Source organism: Crotalus tigris, unplaced genomic scaffold, assembly GCF_016545835.1.
Source record: "Crotalus tigris isolate CLP2741 ecotype Arizona unplaced genomic scaffold, ASM1654583v1 scf7180000017576.4783729, whole genome shotgun sequence".
Lineage (NCBI taxonomy): Eukaryota > Metazoa > Chordata > Lepidosauria > Squamata > Viperidae > Crotalus > Crotalus tigris.
Window position 1 is genome coordinate 740,833 of NW_024096487.1, and position 19,436 is coordinate 760,268.

Sequence of the window (19,436 nt, forward strand, 5' to 3'; positions counted from 1 at the left end):
ATCACACCCCCTTCTTTAAATTTCTCATCTTTATCTTTTAGAGGGTCACAGCAACTCTACCTAATTATGGTTTTCTTGGTCTTCTTCTTTCACTGAGAATATCCCTTCATACATGTTTCACAATTTAATCATTCATTCTGTCTATATGACCACAATGCATCACCATACTTTTTTCATACCAGTAATTCACTTTTATTTTCAATCCATATTCATTCAGCACCTATTCATTCTTAACTCTGTATCTTTTTCCTTCGCCACACATACCTTGAATAACTTATATGCTAAACTTTTATTAATATACAATGAAGGTGACAGAAGCATGCCTTTATAAATAACTATTTTTGTTTTATTTGACAACTATTCATTTATCACCAAACAACTCACTCTTGATGTACCAGCATTTTTACATCTTAAAACTTCTCCATTTACTCTTTGAAAAACAGTCTACCAAGATATATAAATTAATCAACTAGATCAATATACCTTTAATATTACCATAAACAATTTATCCATATATATATTAAACAACCAAGATAATTTTTGTTTAATTAAATGCTGAATCATTTAGTATTCTATTTATTTTTATGCACATTTTATTTCCATCATATACTGCTTTTATTGATAAAATATAACATGTTATGTCAACATTTTTTCAACTGCATTAGCTACATCTGTAGTCTCATTATATTTTTCAACATTCTTCCAGTATTTATTACTGTGCCTTCTCGGAGGCTAATATTCAAAACATTCATTTTTAATTTGATATACTGTATTACCATTGCCTGGTTTCGTCCTAGTGCTCATGGTATTTTATGTAAGCCTATGCTTCGAGCCAGTATTTTATTGCCTGTAGCTACTAACTAGGAGATGCACGCAGAAAAAAAGGAAACATAATTTTATGGTGGATAATCAAGATTTTAAAGGGCATATTAAAATATATTCAGGAAAATTAAATAATTTTATGGAAACTATCATAGTTTGTACAATTATATCCAAATGCCTATTTGTCCTTGTTCTGCAATATTTTGGAAATATCCATTTGTGTTCCTAGGATTCCTGCCTTTGAAATTACATGCCATATTTACCTGAAGGAAGCATGAGGTTCCGCCCTCCCCAAATAATTATCTGTGATAATTAGGGCAGTTTACTTACATTCACTGAGAATATGCAAAAGTTGAAGATGTTGACAGTGATTGATTAGCCAAAATGTTCACACTGGCTGCAAGGGAAGAAAGGGAGAACCAAAATGAATGACAAAGCACACCACCCCTTATCAGCTCTTATCACTCTATATCAGTGATGGCGAACCTTTTAGAGACCGAGTGCCCAAAAACTGCCCCCCCACTCTACCCCCTGCCCCACCTCGCTCCGCCCCCACCCTGCCTGCCTGCAGGGCCACTCACCGCCTCCAGGGCCCGCCGCAGATCACCCAGCAGCGCCATGGCAGCCACACCCTCTGCCCGCGCCCCACATCAACTGTGCGCGATGGGGCGTGAGGGCAGAGTCTTGTCTACGCTGCCTGGCTGCCATGTCCTTTACTGCACTGCTCCGCGTGGGCTATGCTCGGGGGGCGACCCTTCTCCAGGAGGGCTGCTGGTGAGGAGGGTGTCACAGGGGAGGCAAGGCTGGGGCAGCGGCACATGTGCCCACAGAGAGGGCTCCGAGTGCCGCCTCTGGCACCCGTGCCGTAGATTCGCCACCACTGCTCTATATTATGTCAGGTTTTGTATGGTCCCAGTGGAAAGTTTATTCTGTCTACAAAAGCTCTCCATAAGAAAAAAAAGAACTCCGGAAAACCAGGATCACCAACTGGCGGGATATCTCAACAGAGAAATGAGTCTTCATTTCAGATACTTGCCCTATATTTTAGTATTTATTTTGTACCCTGCTTTTATTATTTTTGCAAACAACCCAAGGCGGCAAATATATCCTTCACATCCGTCCTCCTCCTATTTTCACCAAAACAACCTTGTGAGGTGGGTTGAGCTGAGAGAGTGACTAGCTCAAAGTCACTCAGTTGGCTTTCATGCTAAGGCGGGACTTGAACTTGTACATGGAAGGAAATGAAAAGAAAGTGGGGATAGCATGCTCCCAAACAGGAGGTGGGTTTATCAAGTTCATCAAATAGCACTTATAAATATACTAACCTAGAAATAAAAATTATTGAATATAGTTGGATTTATTATACAATAAATATGAAAATGTTTCCAAGTACTTTATCGCAGCACAAACGCATCTTCTGGTTCATTACTTTTTGGAAACAAAAAAAAATTCAATAACTCAAGAATCTTTTCCCCAATTTTCACCCCGATTTACATGGGTAATCAAGCTATATCAGGGGTGTCAAACTCGCAACGTCACCTGACATGTCGCAACATATTGTGACTTTTTTTCCATTGTCGGCAATGGGGTGGGCACGGTTTCGCTATGATGCATCCAACCCATAGGCTGGCAGTTTGACACCCGAGCTATATAGATCCATTCCCAGAAAGGTACCAGTTTATGCATACTACAGTAGAAGTAAAAGCCACTGAATTCAATAGGATATACAATAATTCAAAATAAGGTTTATTTTTACGGAGTCCAGTCCACTTTTTCTCTGCACTCTTGTTCAGTGAATTTGTTAAGATAGTTTTATATAAGAAACCGATTTGATTAATTTTTAAACATCACAAGCAATTAATTTTAATCAATATTCATTCATTTTAATTAATTTCAATTCAATGCCGTTTTCATTCTGAATCTCTTTTTTGGAATGTAATATTTTCCTCTGTGTATTAAATGCAAACTTACATGCCGATATATATGCAAGTGTGCCAAATGCTCATGTTTGTTGAGGGGGGAAATCAAACAAACAAAATTTGCTTCATGAAATTGGGTAAGTTGTGCATTTATAATATCTCTCTATTCTTCTTTTGGAGAATGGCTTAAATTTTGAGCAATCTTCCATTTTGATAAGAATTGCATATACATAGACAACTTACTCTGCTTCAAATTATTCTTATCTTGCCTTGCCTCTATCACCAAGGTAAGCTATCTGTTCTCTCTGGATGGCTTCAGACAGCACAAATCAATAACAAAGGCTTGTGGAAGACTTGTTAAAATCTTATTCTTCCTAATACTTGGAGAGATTAGTCCAGTGTTTCTCAACCTTGACAATTTTAAGGCATGTGGACTTCAACTCCCAGAATTCCACAGCCAGCATTGCAATGTCCACATGCCTTAAAATTGTCAAGGTTGAGAAACACTGGATTAGTCCATAGGTTGTAGATGACTTTGAAAGCAATGATCAGGATCCTAAATTTAGATTTGAAGCATAATAGTAACCAATTTAGCTAATTAATATTAGCCATATTATGTTTATATTTAATTATTAAATTTATATGCCACTCGTCTCACTATCCAGAGATTCTGGGTGGCTTATATCCTCCCTTGTTATTCTTTATGTATGGTGCAACAGTGCCACATTTTACCCACAATGAAATTCAGATCTTTCAAGAGCAGTTCCCACTATTGTGGAATCTACAAAGATATCTACAGTAGAAATAACCTTAAGCATGATCCCCACTGGAGCTCTTTCAGATGTGAAGCAGAAGCCATTTTCATCAATTAACCTTATTTTAATCTACTAAGGTCAGTTCATTCCCTTTTTAACACCTGCATAATGCTCCCACTTGATTTTCCTTGCTTATATTCTATAAGTTGCAGCTCAGAAATGAAATAATATTGTAACTTTGAAACACACTTTGTTGGCGCTATACAAAATTATAACTGCCTCTCCCCAAATAATTATAAAAAAACTGTGAGGCAAAACATAAGGCTAGGCTGAAGGATATATTGTGTTCCAGAAGTATTATATTCCATTGGTGGGATATAATAGCCTGATACATTCATCCATTAGTCTCTAGGAAAAGATATATCAGCTGACATATAAGTGGTAACTGATAAAAACAGTTACTTAATACAACCAGATCAGAGTTAAGAAGTGATGACTTGTCAGCAGACCACTGTCTTTTGAACAATCATTTAATTTACATGGATTTTATGGAACAATTCTTTGATCTATTCAGAAGACTTTAAAGCTCTGTAACTTCTTTGTATTATATACTATAAAGAAAATATATTCTCATGACATTTATGATGAAAATCATATATGTGTGTGTGATGATATAAAATGTTTTGTCTCATTTGAACATATTTATCTAAATTAAAGGAATGCATACGAGCTAAAACAGCTGACTCAGCTCTTTCAACGAAATGATCTACTGCAACTGACTAAAACCATATAAAACTAGCTAAAAGCAGCCTATATAAGACTAACCAAAGCAAACTAAACAAATCCAGAGCAGTTTGGAAATATCCAGAGTAGCTAATCCCATAATTGGAAATAGGATTATAAAAACTATATAGTATGTAGGCCAAAATGCTTTCCGTTGCCTGTCTCTCTTGATGAGAAAGGAATTGCAAAGATCTATTTGTATCAGAATTATACAGTAGATTTGTATATTTCTATGTATCATTTTCCATATTTATGTAATTCTGCATAACATTAAACATGTAACATCTAAAATGTTCATATAATGATATTCACAAAGATGGGTTTCCTGATACAAAATGTTCTCCTACTATGTAAATGCAGATCTCAACTTCTATTTAACTGCAGATAAAACATACAAATTCCTGGATAGTAAAATAAATCAAATGTTGCAAAGCAGCACCAGTGTGCATTTGTATCGTCACAGTTAGTGTAAATAAGACATGAAAATCCATTTCTAAAATATATATAACTTCTTTTCACAATCCTCTATACAGTAATGTCATTGGGTTTTTTTTAAGAAAAGCTAATGTGTTCTTAATTAGCATTTTCAAACTATACAGAAACTACTATATATATCTTTTGGTTGAAGCAAGTAAATAAGTAATAAATAAAATTATTCTTTACAGGATATATAGCCTGTCTACTTATAAAGATAGCAGTGGAAATTATTCAGATCACACACTAAATATTAAGAATGCAAACAGTGAACTTCTATGTGCTATCATTTATTATTTTAATGCAATAATGAAAGGCTTTAATCTGAACCTGTAAAAATTAAAAGTATTGATACTCTAGAAAGGCTATTTTCAAAGCTATTTAAAATGACTGCCTCACAACTGTGGAAAATCTATGAAAGATTCACCAATGTTCCAGGATCTAAAAATTTCCACAATGGATATTATACACATTTGAGGATTTCATCATTTATTATATAACTGAATATTGTTACTGAAAATAAATTAGAAGAGAAAATTACCAATATAAGTTTTACAGATACAGATCAAAAAGCAATTGTGAATGTTTTAACAAGATAGTATCCTTTTATACAGTTAAAATAAACTTTGATAAATATTTATCATACTAAATTTTCCAGACTTCATAGATACAAGATTAAGAACTAAATAACTAAATCCTCCCAAGAGTCTACTCAGAAGTTGATTAAAAACATTACAATCTAAATATTTTTAAATGATCAAATATTTTATTCTAAAAAAATCAGTTAATAATATAGTAGAAATGTTTTCAAATGAAATTTTGAAAAAAAAATTGAAAACATGAATCATTTTTGAAAACATGAAACATTTTGAAAAATAGCTATAAAAAATCCTACCATTGTTTGAGATTCAATAACTATTTGGCAGATAACTTTATATGATGATACATTCAAGAGAAGTAAAATATACTGATGCAACTGTGCATGTTAGAGACCTAGTTCTCTGTGCATCAATTCAGGCTAACTTGTCAATAGCATTTACTTTCAAATATGTTTTTTCCTTTTCCAGATTGCTTTAACTCTGAGGAAATAAAATCTATTTTTCCATAGTAAACAATCTGTAATTTTCCAGCTGTACAACTGCAGCCTCCAAATGCACGTGCGATCACTCACCTAAATTTTCTGCATATATAGCACATTTTTCAAGTTCCTAAGTATGAAACTTGAGAAGATCTAGAGGCCTCTAGAATAACATAAAACCTTCCAAAAGAATACGCTGGGGCTGTGGGACCAAAGATTGCAACTACTGAAAACGTAATGGTATTTTCAAGATGCAATTTTTGGTAAAATTCTCTTATCCATAATCCTGATTAAGGTAGTTTTACACACATAACACTCAAGCCATAGTTTATTTAATTAAACCAATTGCTTCAATTTGCAGAACAAAACGAATCATTATCTAACCACGCTAGCTGGCTTTTATATAACACCCTATCCAAATTAAATTTCATCCTGGCTTAACCTTAGCCTCCCGCAAGACCACGGAGAGAATTTAGGAAAACAATTGCCACGGTGATGCGCAGCTTGAAGGATACAGGATCAAGGAAGGAGTTTGTCCTGCGCATATTTCAGCATGAAGGTTTGTATGGTGTGACGACACAAAATCCGGATAAACCTTGCACGCGGGTAATTTTAATAATAATAAATAATAATAACAACAACAGAATAACAGTCTCTCTCCCCCCCCCCTTTCTCTCTTTCACACACAGACAGTCCTTCCACAGCACATGCTCCTCGCAACCTACTGTTGCAGTTTTCCACGGCCCAGGCGCTCTCGCTCCCTGTTCCCCCAAGCTCTCCCGCAACGTTTATCCACACCTCCCAACCCCACGCGGCAATCCTTCCCTGCGTCAACCGTTGCAGCCGCCCCCTTCCATCTCTGAACTTGCATTCCCATTCTCCTGCCTCCCTGCTACGACATCCGTGCTTCGTCACCCCAAACACCACGCCAACCAACCCTTCGCTGCCCAAGTCCCCGCCGCCTTCCCAGCCACGCAGAGCCCTTCCCGCACGGACCGGCTTCCCGCGGTCCCTCCCCAAGCTCGCCTTCTCCTCCCTCCATTCCCAAGCCCATCCGCCCCACAGGCTCCTCGTACTCTAACACTAGCCGTCCTTCCTGGCCGTCCTCAGCCCTCCGCCGCATATGTCACAGAGAGGGCGATGGCAGCCGGCCTCGCTACGCTTCCTGCAGCCATTAAGCGCGGCCTGTTCGTCTTACCTGTCAGCGGAAGCCTCGTCCTCCCCGCACGCAGACAGACAGGCGGCCGGCCAGTTCCGCATCAACAGCACGGGGAGGAGCAAACCAAGAGGCGGAAAGAGGGCGGGCGTTGGACGCTGGGAACGGACCATTAAGCCATTCTGAGGGGACAGAGAAGAGCAAGAAGAAGGCGCGAAGCCCGAAGGGGCGGGAAGGGGCGTCACCATCAGGGGCTTGAGTACCAAGGCCAGCGCATCCCAGGGCCGAGCAGAAGCGCCAGCCCTGACACAGGTATGTTCTTAATAATAAGCCGTGTTCCCCCCCCCTACAACAATAGTCCAATTGTTGTATAAACGTGAGAAAGCCGAATCCTACGTTTTCAGAAGCAACGAAAGAATAGGACGCCATGTTCCAAAGGAGAATCAGAATCAGGATAACAGAGTTGGAAGGGTCCTTGTAGGTCATCTAGGCCAGGGGTAGGCAACCTCGGCTCTTTTATGACTGGCGGACCTCAACTCCCAGAATTCCTGAGCCAGTATGGCTGGCTTAGGAATTCTGGGAGCTGAAGTCCACCAGTCATAAAAGAGCCAAGGTTGCCTACCCCTGATCTAGTCCAAGCCCCCACCCTGCCCAAGCAGGAGACCCTGGCCTACACCATTTCTGACAGATGGCAGTCCGATCTCTTCTTGAAAGCTTCCAGTTATGAAGCTGTTTCTCACAGCCAAATTTCGAGGTATCATTCATTTGAAAATAGGCCATGTTAACAGAAGTATATAACTAAGATCTTAAATTACAACAAATTAAAAAGGGGGGGAGTTGCAAGTGGTCATTCACTTTTAAATTAATTTCTGTCAATTCATAAGTCTTGAGGAAGCCAATAAGGTTTACATGTGCATTTTCAGCAGAAGAATAAATTTTGATGCATTATGAGACAGATTTTTCTTATTAGATTTTATTCTTTTACATAAAATTACATTTCTGAGAAATAGTAATTAAAAATGTAGAATTAAACCCAAGAAGTTCTGTAATTGCAAAGGGTTATTACAACATGGTAAATTGTTATATATGTGCTTTCTCAGGTAAAGGGCCAATACTGGCAGACCAATTTCATGTGCAAAATAGTCATAAAGCTGACACCACAGATATGGCACTTGCTACATAGTAATTATACTGGTTCAAGGGCCTAAGTTCTAGCACATCTGCAAAGAAAGCCAATTTAAATGCTGAAAGAAGCAAGCACTATTAATTAGTGTACCAAGAAATGTCCGATATAATTTCTAGTATCAAGATATCCTTGCAAGTATGTTGGTGTATACTTTTCAAGTTATTTATTCCATTAACAACTATTCCTAGGAAAGTATATTTATGCCTAAATCCACTGCCATCAATAAGTTAAACTTCACTCATTCCTGAGGTTTAGGCTGTAAACACTAAGCTCTTTGTGAATATATGGGCCATCTTGAAAAAACTGAACAAGTTTAAGTTAAGGATGGAAAGATATAAACTTGGCCTTCACACCCTCACTACACAATAATTTTTAATGATATACACAAATTAGGTTCTTTTCCTTCCTGAAGTTATCCAAAGGCAACATTTAAGAAATTTCCCACTACAGGCATCCATCCAGGGAGGCAATTTACCTTATGTGCATCATGACATGATGCAAAACCTATGACTTAAATACTAATATTCAACACTGGGTCCAACAATGAAAAGCCAGGACTGCAACATAATGCATGCATCATCATTTTTGGCAAAGATACTAATCTGTATTTCCACCTAAATGGTTTTTTCAGAGAAGGGGGAAATTTTAAGTAAAGAACTAGTAGAGGGGAGATAAGAAAATGTTTAGCCATAATGACCACTATTTAGATTTGTCTCTTAATGCACAGATGAATAAAAGAGAAAAGTGGTAATCTTATATGTAATTACAGTATGTTATAATCCAATATAGTATATTTTGTACTATATAGAAAGACAGTGAGCAGCAGTCATCTAGATTATGGATATATATGATGCACCTTTCCATTTTCAAACGAGTTTCATATAATAAAAATCATGTCTTCCTCCATATTGTATCAGTATATATTGGTAATGGCCTATTTCCTGTTGAGGGGATGGAGAACAGAAATATTGCAAAAGGTCCTTTGTATAGTATAGCTATCCTTTCAATCCAAAGTGATGCTTCTCAAAAGTCCACAAAAAGGCACCTAAGCCACATATGTCAACAGTCTATCCAGCTCTCTATCAATTGTTTCTAATGTCAACATATTTTAACTATATATAACCAAGAGGGGAGAAAAATGATACACAAGGAAGCTTGCTTCTAAAATTCCCAAAAAGATTCTATAGGTTTGGATGGTGGCCTTGAAATTAAATATGAAAAAATGGTTAAAGAAAAACTGCCTGGAAAATTATTAGTGGGGGGATTTTTTTACTCTTCCATGTTAGGTGTTTCAGTTCCATTTTTGGAAAATAGTGACCAAAGCGTCATGTGATCCTTCTCATTTGTTTTCTATATACTGTATATATTTCATCAGAGCAAAGAAATCACAGTCTTCTGGAATGCTTCAGTGCTTTTGATAAGGAGAATAGTTTTTATTGGCAAAAGATAATCAGTGTAATCGCTCACTATCCTTAGATAGTATACTCATTCATTGACATCCCAGATCTCTGAAAGAAGTGGTGGCAGCTTTTTGTCCTGTAGCCGAAGAGCAAACACTTGTTCAGAATGAACACTACTTAAAGTCCGAAGGCTGACCAGTTTCATTAACATCCGTGGGAACATTAGATGATCCTATAAGATCATACAGAAATAGACAAAGATATCAGAATGATCAAAATTCTGTTCCTCTGTTTTACTTTTTATATGTAGAATAAGATTAAAAACCATTTGCCTACTATAAGGGTAATAACATTTTAAAGCATAGAGGAGCAAAGTAGCATTGTGGACTGGCCCAACAGTCTCAAATTTCTATGCTATCAACTATAGAATAACTAAATAAATGTAATCATACGCTAAGCATGGTACTAGGTATTTGAATCTTAATATTTGCTCCCCAAAGATTCCATGAACTTCCAATTCTTCAACTATCATTTTTTGTAAAAAAAAAAAAAAAAAAAAGAACAAAAACCCCTCCCCACTGCTTCAATAGAACAACACTATCCTCCTTAGTATCTCTGACTAAAAGATATCAGAATGATCAAAAGCACTAGACATAAGTCTATTCTCTGAGAAAACATACATTTTCTGTTCTTTTTATTCCTAAAACTGAATAAATGTAAAATGACAAAGTAACAGTAACACCGAATGTAGAAAGAGTAGCACATTGCTTGGATTTAAAAGCAAAAAGCTGATTTGGAATAGCACCTGTTTGCAACCCAATAAAGTAGTTGCTTATTTTATTTTATTTTTTGAGGTCCTGCAGCAGCCTGGCTCAACTGCAGCAACTTCAGGGGAAATATGCATTTGGTGTAAAGCATTACAGATACACCCATCACTTTTGCTTTCAAATCTAATGCTCTACATAGTCCAAATTTCAAATGTAAAGCATGTCCAGCTAAAAAAATTTCAGATTCAGAAAAATGTGTAGTACAGCTGTTCGTCAGGATATGGCTAAATATTTGTTAAAAACTCAGCCATACCATGCAGCCCATGATTCTGTTTTAACCAGATTCTTTCATACATTAGCAATGCAGTCACTTTCGCAGCCTAGCCAAGACACTTACGTTTGGCCTATGAATACATATATATGAGTGAAGGGCTTCTACATAGGTATGCTGCAACTTTTCTACCAGAGTTTGATCTTGAACATTTGGCCGGTCTGTTAAGGAAACAAAGCATCGTTTTAAAAAAAAAAATCTATTTGTCAAATTCATATGGCTGCCCATCTAACCTGAAATAACTCTGGGTGGCATACAATAAACCAAACATTAAAACATTTTTCAAACCCAATAAAGCAATAAGCATGGATAGAACAAAGCTATGAGATGTAAGATGTTTACATACAGTATAACCAACATGCTGGCTCCATATTATTATGGAGCCTGCATGCTGGTTATACTGTATGTAAACATCTTTCTAATGATTTTCTTTAATCCATGCTTATGGAAGCCTCCAAGGAGCTTGTAATTATTTGTTTGTTTGTTTTTAAAGAAATATATACATCACTGAATCCAAAGTGCTCTCTGGCTAAACTCAAAAATCTTATTGTCGTGTCTGTTTCCCCACCTTCTAAGCACCTTATACCTTAGAAACAGCATAGAGAAAAAGTGCTTGAGGATTCAATATCCCCATCTGTGATTTATCTTTTTTTTTAAGAAAACATCATTGAGAAAGAATTTTCACAGTTCAGCAAAAGCCAAGCATCTGGTTCAACAGCAAATAAGGAAATAGAAACAACAATAATGTGCTGAATATTAAGCTATGAACAAGACAGCTCTAAGACAGATGACTTTGAAGAAAATGATTGCAGCCCAAGCACTTTTATATGTACCAGATCCATCATCTTGTCTATTCTGATCCCTCCCTGCAGATATCATCAGCCTTGAATATAAGTACACCATGACACAACTAATCCATACATCTCCTCTCTGAAGGTCCCAGCACCATCCTTCATCTGCTGCAGTGCACTACTACCAAGTTTCTCCATCCTATAATACCTATGCCCAAAATATACACGTTATGGGCCTGCGCCTGGATTAAATACACATATTCTGGGTTTTGACAGAATGTGTATGTTTTGAGTCAAACATGGTCAACCCAAACCTTATTACTCCATGACTAGGACATTAAAGCACAACCTTAATTATTATCCATGACAAATGCGTTCCTTACAAACAACATTAGGACACTACTCTAAGTATTATATACAATTCTTCTTGATTAAAGATTTTTTTTACATTTTCGATCCATCTTTCTCCCAGCTTGTTACCTGCAGAAAAAATGCTGATGGCTATTAAAAGTGCAAACTCAGCATCATTAAGATGCAGCTCATTCATTCTCTTTGAAAATCCAAAAATGGGATTAATAAACTCAATTTGAAGGCCTGAGGGGGAAAAAAACAAAAAATGATTTAGAAATATGTACAGCTTATGTATATTGTCCCCATCCCCCGCCCACAAATGGTACATGCAACTCTAGATGAATATACTGGTAGTCCTTGTTTAATGATCATAACTGGAATCAGCAACTCGGTCATTAAGCAAGGCGGTCAATAAATGAAATTGCAACTACACTTATGATCTTAATTCAGCTTTCCCTTGCTTTACAAACCTGCGAAGATCATAAATAAAAGAATTGGTTGCAGAGTTACTTTTTCATCACTATTGTAAGTGAAAAGTTACTAAATGAGGCAGTCACTAAACAAGGACTGCCTGTATTTAGCAGGGAAAACTAGTCCAATAGAACAGGATAATTCCTCTCCCTTATGTTACTTCTGAGAATAGGCAATCTATTTTATTGTATAACCACATTTCTTGAAGAATAATCAGATGTAGACATGCCTGAGCTTCATAGCTTAACAAGATAGGAGAATACCATAGAACAGTGGTGGCGAACCTATGGCACGCGTGCCAGAGGTGGCACTCGGAGCCCTCTCTGTGGGCACACATACCGTCGCCCCAGCCCCGCCTTCTCTCACGGCCCCCTCACCAGCAGGCCCGCCGGAGAGTTGCCCCAGGGCATGGCCCACACAAAGCAGTGCAGCCAAGGACATGGTAGCCAGGCAGTGGGGACAAGACTAAGCCCTTGTGCCCCATCATGCGCAGTTGATGCTGCAGGGCACGTGCGGAGGGCGTGGCCACCATGGCGCTGCTGGGTGATCTGTGGAGGGCTGTGGAGGTGGTGGGTGGCCCAGCAGGCAGGGCAGAGCAGGGACAGGGTGGGGGGGTGGGTTTTGGGCACTCGGTCTCTAAAAGGTTCGCCATCACTGCCATAGAACATCAGGATTATAGGCCAGAAGTTAAAATAACCTCCGAGATGACAGTGGCAAATTGTAACCTCCAAGGTGACAATGACAAAGCTTGCTTATTGCTATTAAGGAAACTGCAGGGATGCATTCATATGATTACCAGAATTCAAGCTTGATTCAGGATCATCTTTATTTGATTGAAAGCTATATGACAATGATGGGAAGACCCAAACAAAACATGGTAGACCTATTTCCTTTACATCATGCACTCTTCTCTCTATTTCTTTCATTTCCAAAACACATGCATAGTAGAAAGGAATGTGTGAGGAAATCTGAACTGATCCCTTGCAAAACCTCCTGAAATTAATCTGAGAATTTTCTATGGTCCGAGGCTACAACTTCTCCATCCCAAATTTTGACATCTACACTCTCCCTTAATATACTATGTACAGTATACCTGTGAATAAGCTGAGAATTTAGATGTCAAAATGCGTCCAAAAAATTTCAGCTTAATTGAGGATGGGTTTACCTACAACTACATATAATAATACTTTTTTAAAGTACCCTGTATATACTCGCTTATAAGCCCATGAATGGACAAGGTGACCCTCAATTTTTTTAACCAAAATATCATGAAAAATGGATAATCCATGCACTACCCGCAGATAGACAACTGTGAAAAATTAAAACATATAAACATTTCAAAGATCAGTTTATCTGCAAATGGTGCATTTTTGTTAATTCAAAAAGTGATTTATCCAGGGATGGAGTTATATGCTGGCATTTACAGTGTGTGCATCTGTGCTCCCACATGCGTGCATGCATACACACACTCACAAACACATCCTATATTCACAATGTCATAGATAGTCTGAGGATTTCAGATCGAGGAATAAAAGAAAAAAATACAGGAACGATTGTTTGCTGCCTAGACAAGCTAATATTCATTGTTAGAGCAGTGTACTTGAAAAATTAAGAGAACAAAATTAATTATATGCTTCCTTTAAAATTGTGTATAAACATGCATAGGCATTCACACATGTGGGAGTACACATACACACACACACATACACACAACATACATATATATCAAAAATATAAATATCCCACCCTTTTTTCAAATGTTCAAGTATTTAGCACTATCTTCTCCAATTTTTCCCAACAATCCTAAGAGATTAACTGGATTGATAGAGAGTGAGTGGCCCAATATCATCCAGTAAGCTTCCATGCTTAAAAAAAATTACCTGAATCTGATTTTCCCCAATCTCATGCAACACCTTAACATCACATTTGGACTCAATTTTGTCAGTTTGGTATAGTGGTGAAGATGCTGGCATAGAAACCAGGAGATTAAATTCCAGGCCAGTCACTTTCTCTCAGCCCAACTTACCTCATAAGATGGCTGTTGTGAGGAAATATAGGAGGCAGGAGTACCGGTATTAGGTGGTGCTTTTCCATTTGAGTTGTATATAAAGTATGGGATAAAAATCTAATAATAATAATCTTCTACCACACATTTTCAAATTATGAAGCTATGTGTGATGACAGAAAGTTAGAAAGGAAGAAAAAGATTTTATACTAGAAGTCTAGCAATATAACACCTTTAATAGTCTCGTTTTTGGATACCTATTTCATATCCTCCAAAAATGTTCTGATAGGAGACCATATTATCTCTTCTAATCCACCCTAACTTTATTTTTTATAGTATTACTCGATTGCTATTTCCCAAAATTTTGCCAAGTCTCATATTTCAGGTTGAGGATTAAGCCTGCAATCTTTCATAAAAGAATTCTGATTTCATTTTTTAGAAAAGAAGTTGCCATAATATCGATCCATAATGCAGGGAGAACAAATCTCTTTTATACTCTGGAATGTGCTTAACTCACCAGCCTTGGAAAAGTCATCCCGATTGTAACTCAGATCTTTCAAAAAAGTTATGCTTTCAGTTTCTGGATTGTAGCGCCTAGATGTCTCCAACAGCATCACCTTGAATATACATATACAACACACACTAAAACCAGTCACAATTATAAATCTGACAATAAAATCAATTAAAGTGTTATTGCATTCATATATCATAAGTGATGAAAGAAATACTTTTTGATAACAAAAATTATCAAAAAGAATTTGTACAGTATCTTTGATATATCTGTTTTGCTTTGTTTTTCTTTATTTAAGTTGTAAACTACATTGAAAGTACAGAAAAATGAGAGATAAGATGATTAAATACACAACATATAAAAACATTTTTTTTATCCTCTCCTTTCTCTTCACTCCTTTCTACACTTAAGTTTCTCCTAAGGTTAATGATTTCTCTGGACTGATGCAGGGACAACTTCATAAGTAAGATGTCTTTTTAATAGAAATTAATTTGAGAAAATTCTCTACTTTCATCTCTCTGAAGCATGGCTATTTTTCTGAAACAGGCCTCCTTGATTCTCAAAACACATATTTTGCCCAGGTCTGCAGAGTTCAGGTGCCAAGAGGAAAGTACCAATCCACCAAACATCCTTTTAGGATTCCAATCAAAGTATGTTCCTGTGAACCCCACTAGGTAGACCAGACCTACTAAAATTACTTTTATTGAGATTGATTATAATATTGCAAATCTGATTGTGCTGTACTTTCTTCTGCCTTCTTATGTACTCCAGTAATTAGGAAAGTTTCTGCTTGAGTCACTTCCAAATGTTATCTTTTTGCTCGGGGCTTAAAACTTGTCTCAGTCCCTTTTGCCTAGGTAATAATTCTTGCATATCAAAGTGATTTTCCACACACTGACTAGGGTTTCAGACCAAATCTTCATTCCACTTTCTATGGTCACCATAATATCACTTGGAATTTGATTAAGATCTAGAGGTTCAGAACCTCTCAAATAGACATAAAACCAGAAGAACAAGGTAGTAAAAGTAGTAAACTCCAAAATATCCCACTAACTTCTAATGTCCATAGGAAAAGGTTTGGGAGCAGAAATGTCCTTATAACCCTCCAGAATACCCACAGGATGAGAGCCATTCATATCTCAGGAGAAACAGACGACAATGTTTAATTTTAAGAATCTGGAGCATGCCAACCTTTTTAGCCAAAATTGGCCAGCCAGATACCATTGAAGATTGATGGCCCTTCCAGTAACTGGGCTGTATGCCATGTAAGGAATTATAGCACTTTAAATCACATAGAAGTAAACTAGCAACCAGTGCCATTCACACAGCAGAGATGTCACTTGGGTATACCGAGGCATGCCGACAACTTCCACAAGAGGAAGGAACTGGTAGTTAAATCCTGTTTTCTAAAATACCCTCTACTTTGGAAAGCTAACATCAGAAAACATTAACTTAAAATTAATCGTTTTCTCATTAGGTATGTGACTTTTAAAATGCTTTTTGATCTTAAAATTGCTATAGTAAAACATTAATAAAAAATAAAAAGTTTGTCTCCTTTGTCATTAGGTGATATAAAAGGAAACTGTGTGTTCTTGTTGTGTATGCTAATATATTTATTTGATTTCTATAGTTGCCCATTTCACAAGTGATTTAGGTGGAATACATTATAAAAACAATTTAAAAATACAAAATAAATGTATAAGATTGCCAAGTAATACTATTGCTATAGATGTTAACCTAGCTAAACAAGCAAAGCACTTAACATCCTCAGGGCCCTATGCTCAGACACATAGCCAGGTCTTCACAGCTTTATGAAATGCCAACAGGATCAGGCTTATCCTAATCTCTGAAGGAAGAATGTTCCAGAGGGCAGAGGTTTCAGCAGGAAAGGCATGTCTTTCCTTGGCTGACTCCTAATTTACCCAACTTGCCAGACTAAAATGGACAGATAGCAATGACTGGGAGAAGATAATCCTTTAGATAACTCAAGTGATAAATGTGATAACTAGCCCCTTGAATTGTACCAGAAGCATGGTGGTAACCAATGCAGCTCACATAGCAATAGTGTTACATGTGTCAAATATCTGTCACCATTTATTATCTGTGCAGCCAAATTATGCACAGGTTGAAGTTTCATAATGTTTTTCAAGGACATAAAGAGCACATTGCAGTCATCAATAAGGTCGCAAGGCATGAATGACTGTAAACAATGACTCCACTCCATAAATGAACACAACTGGTGCACAACATTAAGGTATACAAAGGCCCTCCTGACTACAGCTGCCTCCTGCTCCTCTAGTAGGAGCCATGGAAAAATGGCAGAGTACTTACTTCTATTGTAGAAGTCTTCAAAAGAGCAATTTGGTCTTCTCTAGTGAGTTCCAAGAAACCTGGCAACTGTTTGGCAAAGTCCACAATTTCCTGCACAGAAATGATGGCAAGCTCTGTGAAATGAGCAAAGCGCTGTTGTCGTGCTTCACGATGAAGAGGATCTGAAATCTGAGGCCATGGCTGCAATTAAATAGCAAACCCACAAAGAGGGAAAGAAGAAAACTTTAATAAGAGTAGAAATTAAAAACAGGAAGTCCATTGAAATTAGTATCTCCAGTCTCACAATTATCTCGTAGCTCTCATATAAGTTTGATCAAAACAAAACTGGTATTATATCTGATTAATATGTTTAACTAATTGTCATACAACCTCTCAAGAACACGTTACACAATCCTTTGTCACTAGGAATTCAGGTGAAATCATTCCACTTCAAAACAAGCAAATGTCCACAAACTATTTTTTTCAAACTATACTTTGGCCACCTAATGAGAAGGAAGGAAGGACTCACTGGAGAAGAGCCTAATGCTGGGAAAGATTGAGGGCAATAGAAGAATGGGACGACAGACAATGGGGTGACTGGATGGAGTCACTGAAGCAGTAGGAGTGAGCTTAAATGGACTCCAGAAAATGGTAGAGGACAGGAAGACTTGGAGGAACATTGTCCGTGGGGTCGCGATGGGTCAGACACGACTTTGCAAATAACAACAACAAATTCTTTCAGGTCTTTGATCTCAGTCTATTATACAGACCCCCTTGGGCCTCAGGAGACTATTAGAATACAAATGCTGTGTCTGTTAAGTATGAGTTATTATTCCATAAGTTAACCATCCACTATACAAAATCAAAAGAAAGCTTTAATGAAGACAAGTGTGTGTCTGGTTTCTCCCTCTATTTAACAGACCACAAAAATGGTGCTTTTACCGTCACTTTGAGCCTATCTGTGAAAGACCGTTGATTACACTGCTGTTGAGCTGCAACAAGTTTTTCTATCATAACAAGCTGCTCTGGTGTCATTTTGGGAGGGGTGCTTGGAGGAGATGATGGGTTCTGACGCATAACTATCATCCGGGCTTGATCATCTTCCAGCTTCTTAAGTTTCTTCAGCTGGATTTGCTCTTCAGAGAGAACACCTAAATGTAGAGCACAAGACAGATAAGAATCAATGATACTATGGCTACCAACCAGCTTACAGTACATAATCACTTTTGCAAAAGCCTCAAAGTCAACTCCATCCATAATTAAATTGAACATAATTTGCAGTGAGAAACCCAGCCACAAAAATAGGAAAAAGGAGAGGATAAAAATATCCCTTAAAAGGAGAGAGAAAATATACCCTTTCACACCAGCATATGCCCAAACAGCCAAGAAAAAGCATTTGATCAAACAGGTAAAATGAAGTGCTGGAATGGATTCTGATAATAAATTGATAGAAAATTTGACAGAAAGCATTCTATATTCTAGGCCGGCATTTTATACTAACATTATCAATTTAAATCAGAAAAGAGACAAAAATGAAAATTATTAAAGTATACATTGACTTTAAGAAGAGTAACAGAAGATTGTAAAGATGCTGCATAGAGATTCTAGATACTTAGGAATGTGGTTATACATCAAGAAGCACGTTTGAAGAAAGAATATTTTATGATTTTGGAGAAGATGCTGTCATATAGCCCCATTTTTATTTCTGGTGAAGCAATCATGAATTATTAAATAAATTAGTTTAAGATCTAAAATCTAAGGAAATTGTGAAATGGAACTGTGCAGGAGCCTTTTCAGTTGTCCAAAATGGAAAGCTAATTCTAGGATAGTTTGAGCTGTTAAACTCTAATATAAAAACTTCTAGTGATTTTATGTGAATATACTTTTTTTTCTGTTCAATTGTGTCCCATTCTTGGAGACTGCCTGGACAAGTCCCTGCAGTTTTCTTGCAAGGTTTTTCAAAAGTGGTTTGCCATTGCCTCCTTTGTAGGGCTGAGAGAAAATGACTGGTCCAAGATCACCTAGCTGGGTTTGTGCCTAAGGCAGCATTAGAACTCACAGTCTCTGCTCTGCCCAGTATGGTGCTCTGAACTAGCAGCACATATCTTTGCTCTGCTGGACAAACGGCTGCTTTGATAGTTACAGAGCAGGTCTCTGTAGCTATATTATTCCTGGATTAGAAAAAAAGTGGCACACAATTGCCCAGAAGCTTCTTGATGGCATTCCTTGGCTGGGTATGTCTATGTGTGTGTTAATATTCAGCAAATTTCTTCTCCCTGGTAAGTTTTCCAAAGAAGAGGATTGACATCATGTCCACCCAGCCTTT

General features: G+C 37.3%; 2 protein-coding genes across 49 annotated transcripts in view; both read right to left on the reverse strand.

Moving 5' to 3' along the window:
- Nucleotides 1-7,103, reverse strand: part of MADD (MAP kinase activating death domain) — a 91,238-nt gene extending 84,135 nt beyond the window's left edge. For 43 of the 45 annotated variants that reach the window (XR_005558485.1, XM_039357837.1, XM_039357800.1 and 40 more), the window contains exons 1-2: nucleotides 7,030-7,103; nucleotides 1,153-1,219 (exon numbers count right to left, since the gene is read on the reverse strand). The gene's annotated coding sequence lies outside the window, so the exon portion shown is untranslated. The other 2 variants (XM_039357537.1, XM_039357546.1) reach the window with 2 other exon arrangements.
- An 841-nt stretch (nucleotides 7,104-7,944) lies between these two features.
- The window catches only part of NR1H3 (nuclear receptor subfamily 1 group H member 3), a 35,540-nt gene continuing 24,048 nt past the window's right edge, over nucleotides 7,945-19,436 (reverse strand). For 2 of the 4 annotated variants that reach the window (XM_039357950.1, XM_039357944.1), the window contains 6 exons: nucleotides 18,053-18,261; nucleotides 17,132-17,311; nucleotides 14,807-14,906; nucleotides 11,943-12,056; nucleotides 10,738-10,832; nucleotides 7,945-9,805 (listed from right to left, as the gene is read on the reverse strand). In XM_039357950.1, the coding sequence (XP_039213884.1) occupies nucleotides 9,659-9,805; nucleotides 10,738-10,832; nucleotides 11,943-12,056; nucleotides 14,807-14,906; nucleotides 17,132-17,311; nucleotides 18,053-18,261 (845 nt within the window). In that variant the 3' untranslated portion in view covers nucleotides 7,945-9,658. The remainder of the gene's footprint in view (nucleotides 9,806-10,737; nucleotides 10,833-11,942; nucleotides 12,057-14,806; nucleotides 14,907-17,131; nucleotides 17,312-18,052; nucleotides 18,262-19,436) is intronic. The other 2 variants (XM_039357937.1, XM_039357959.1) reach the window with 2 other exon arrangements.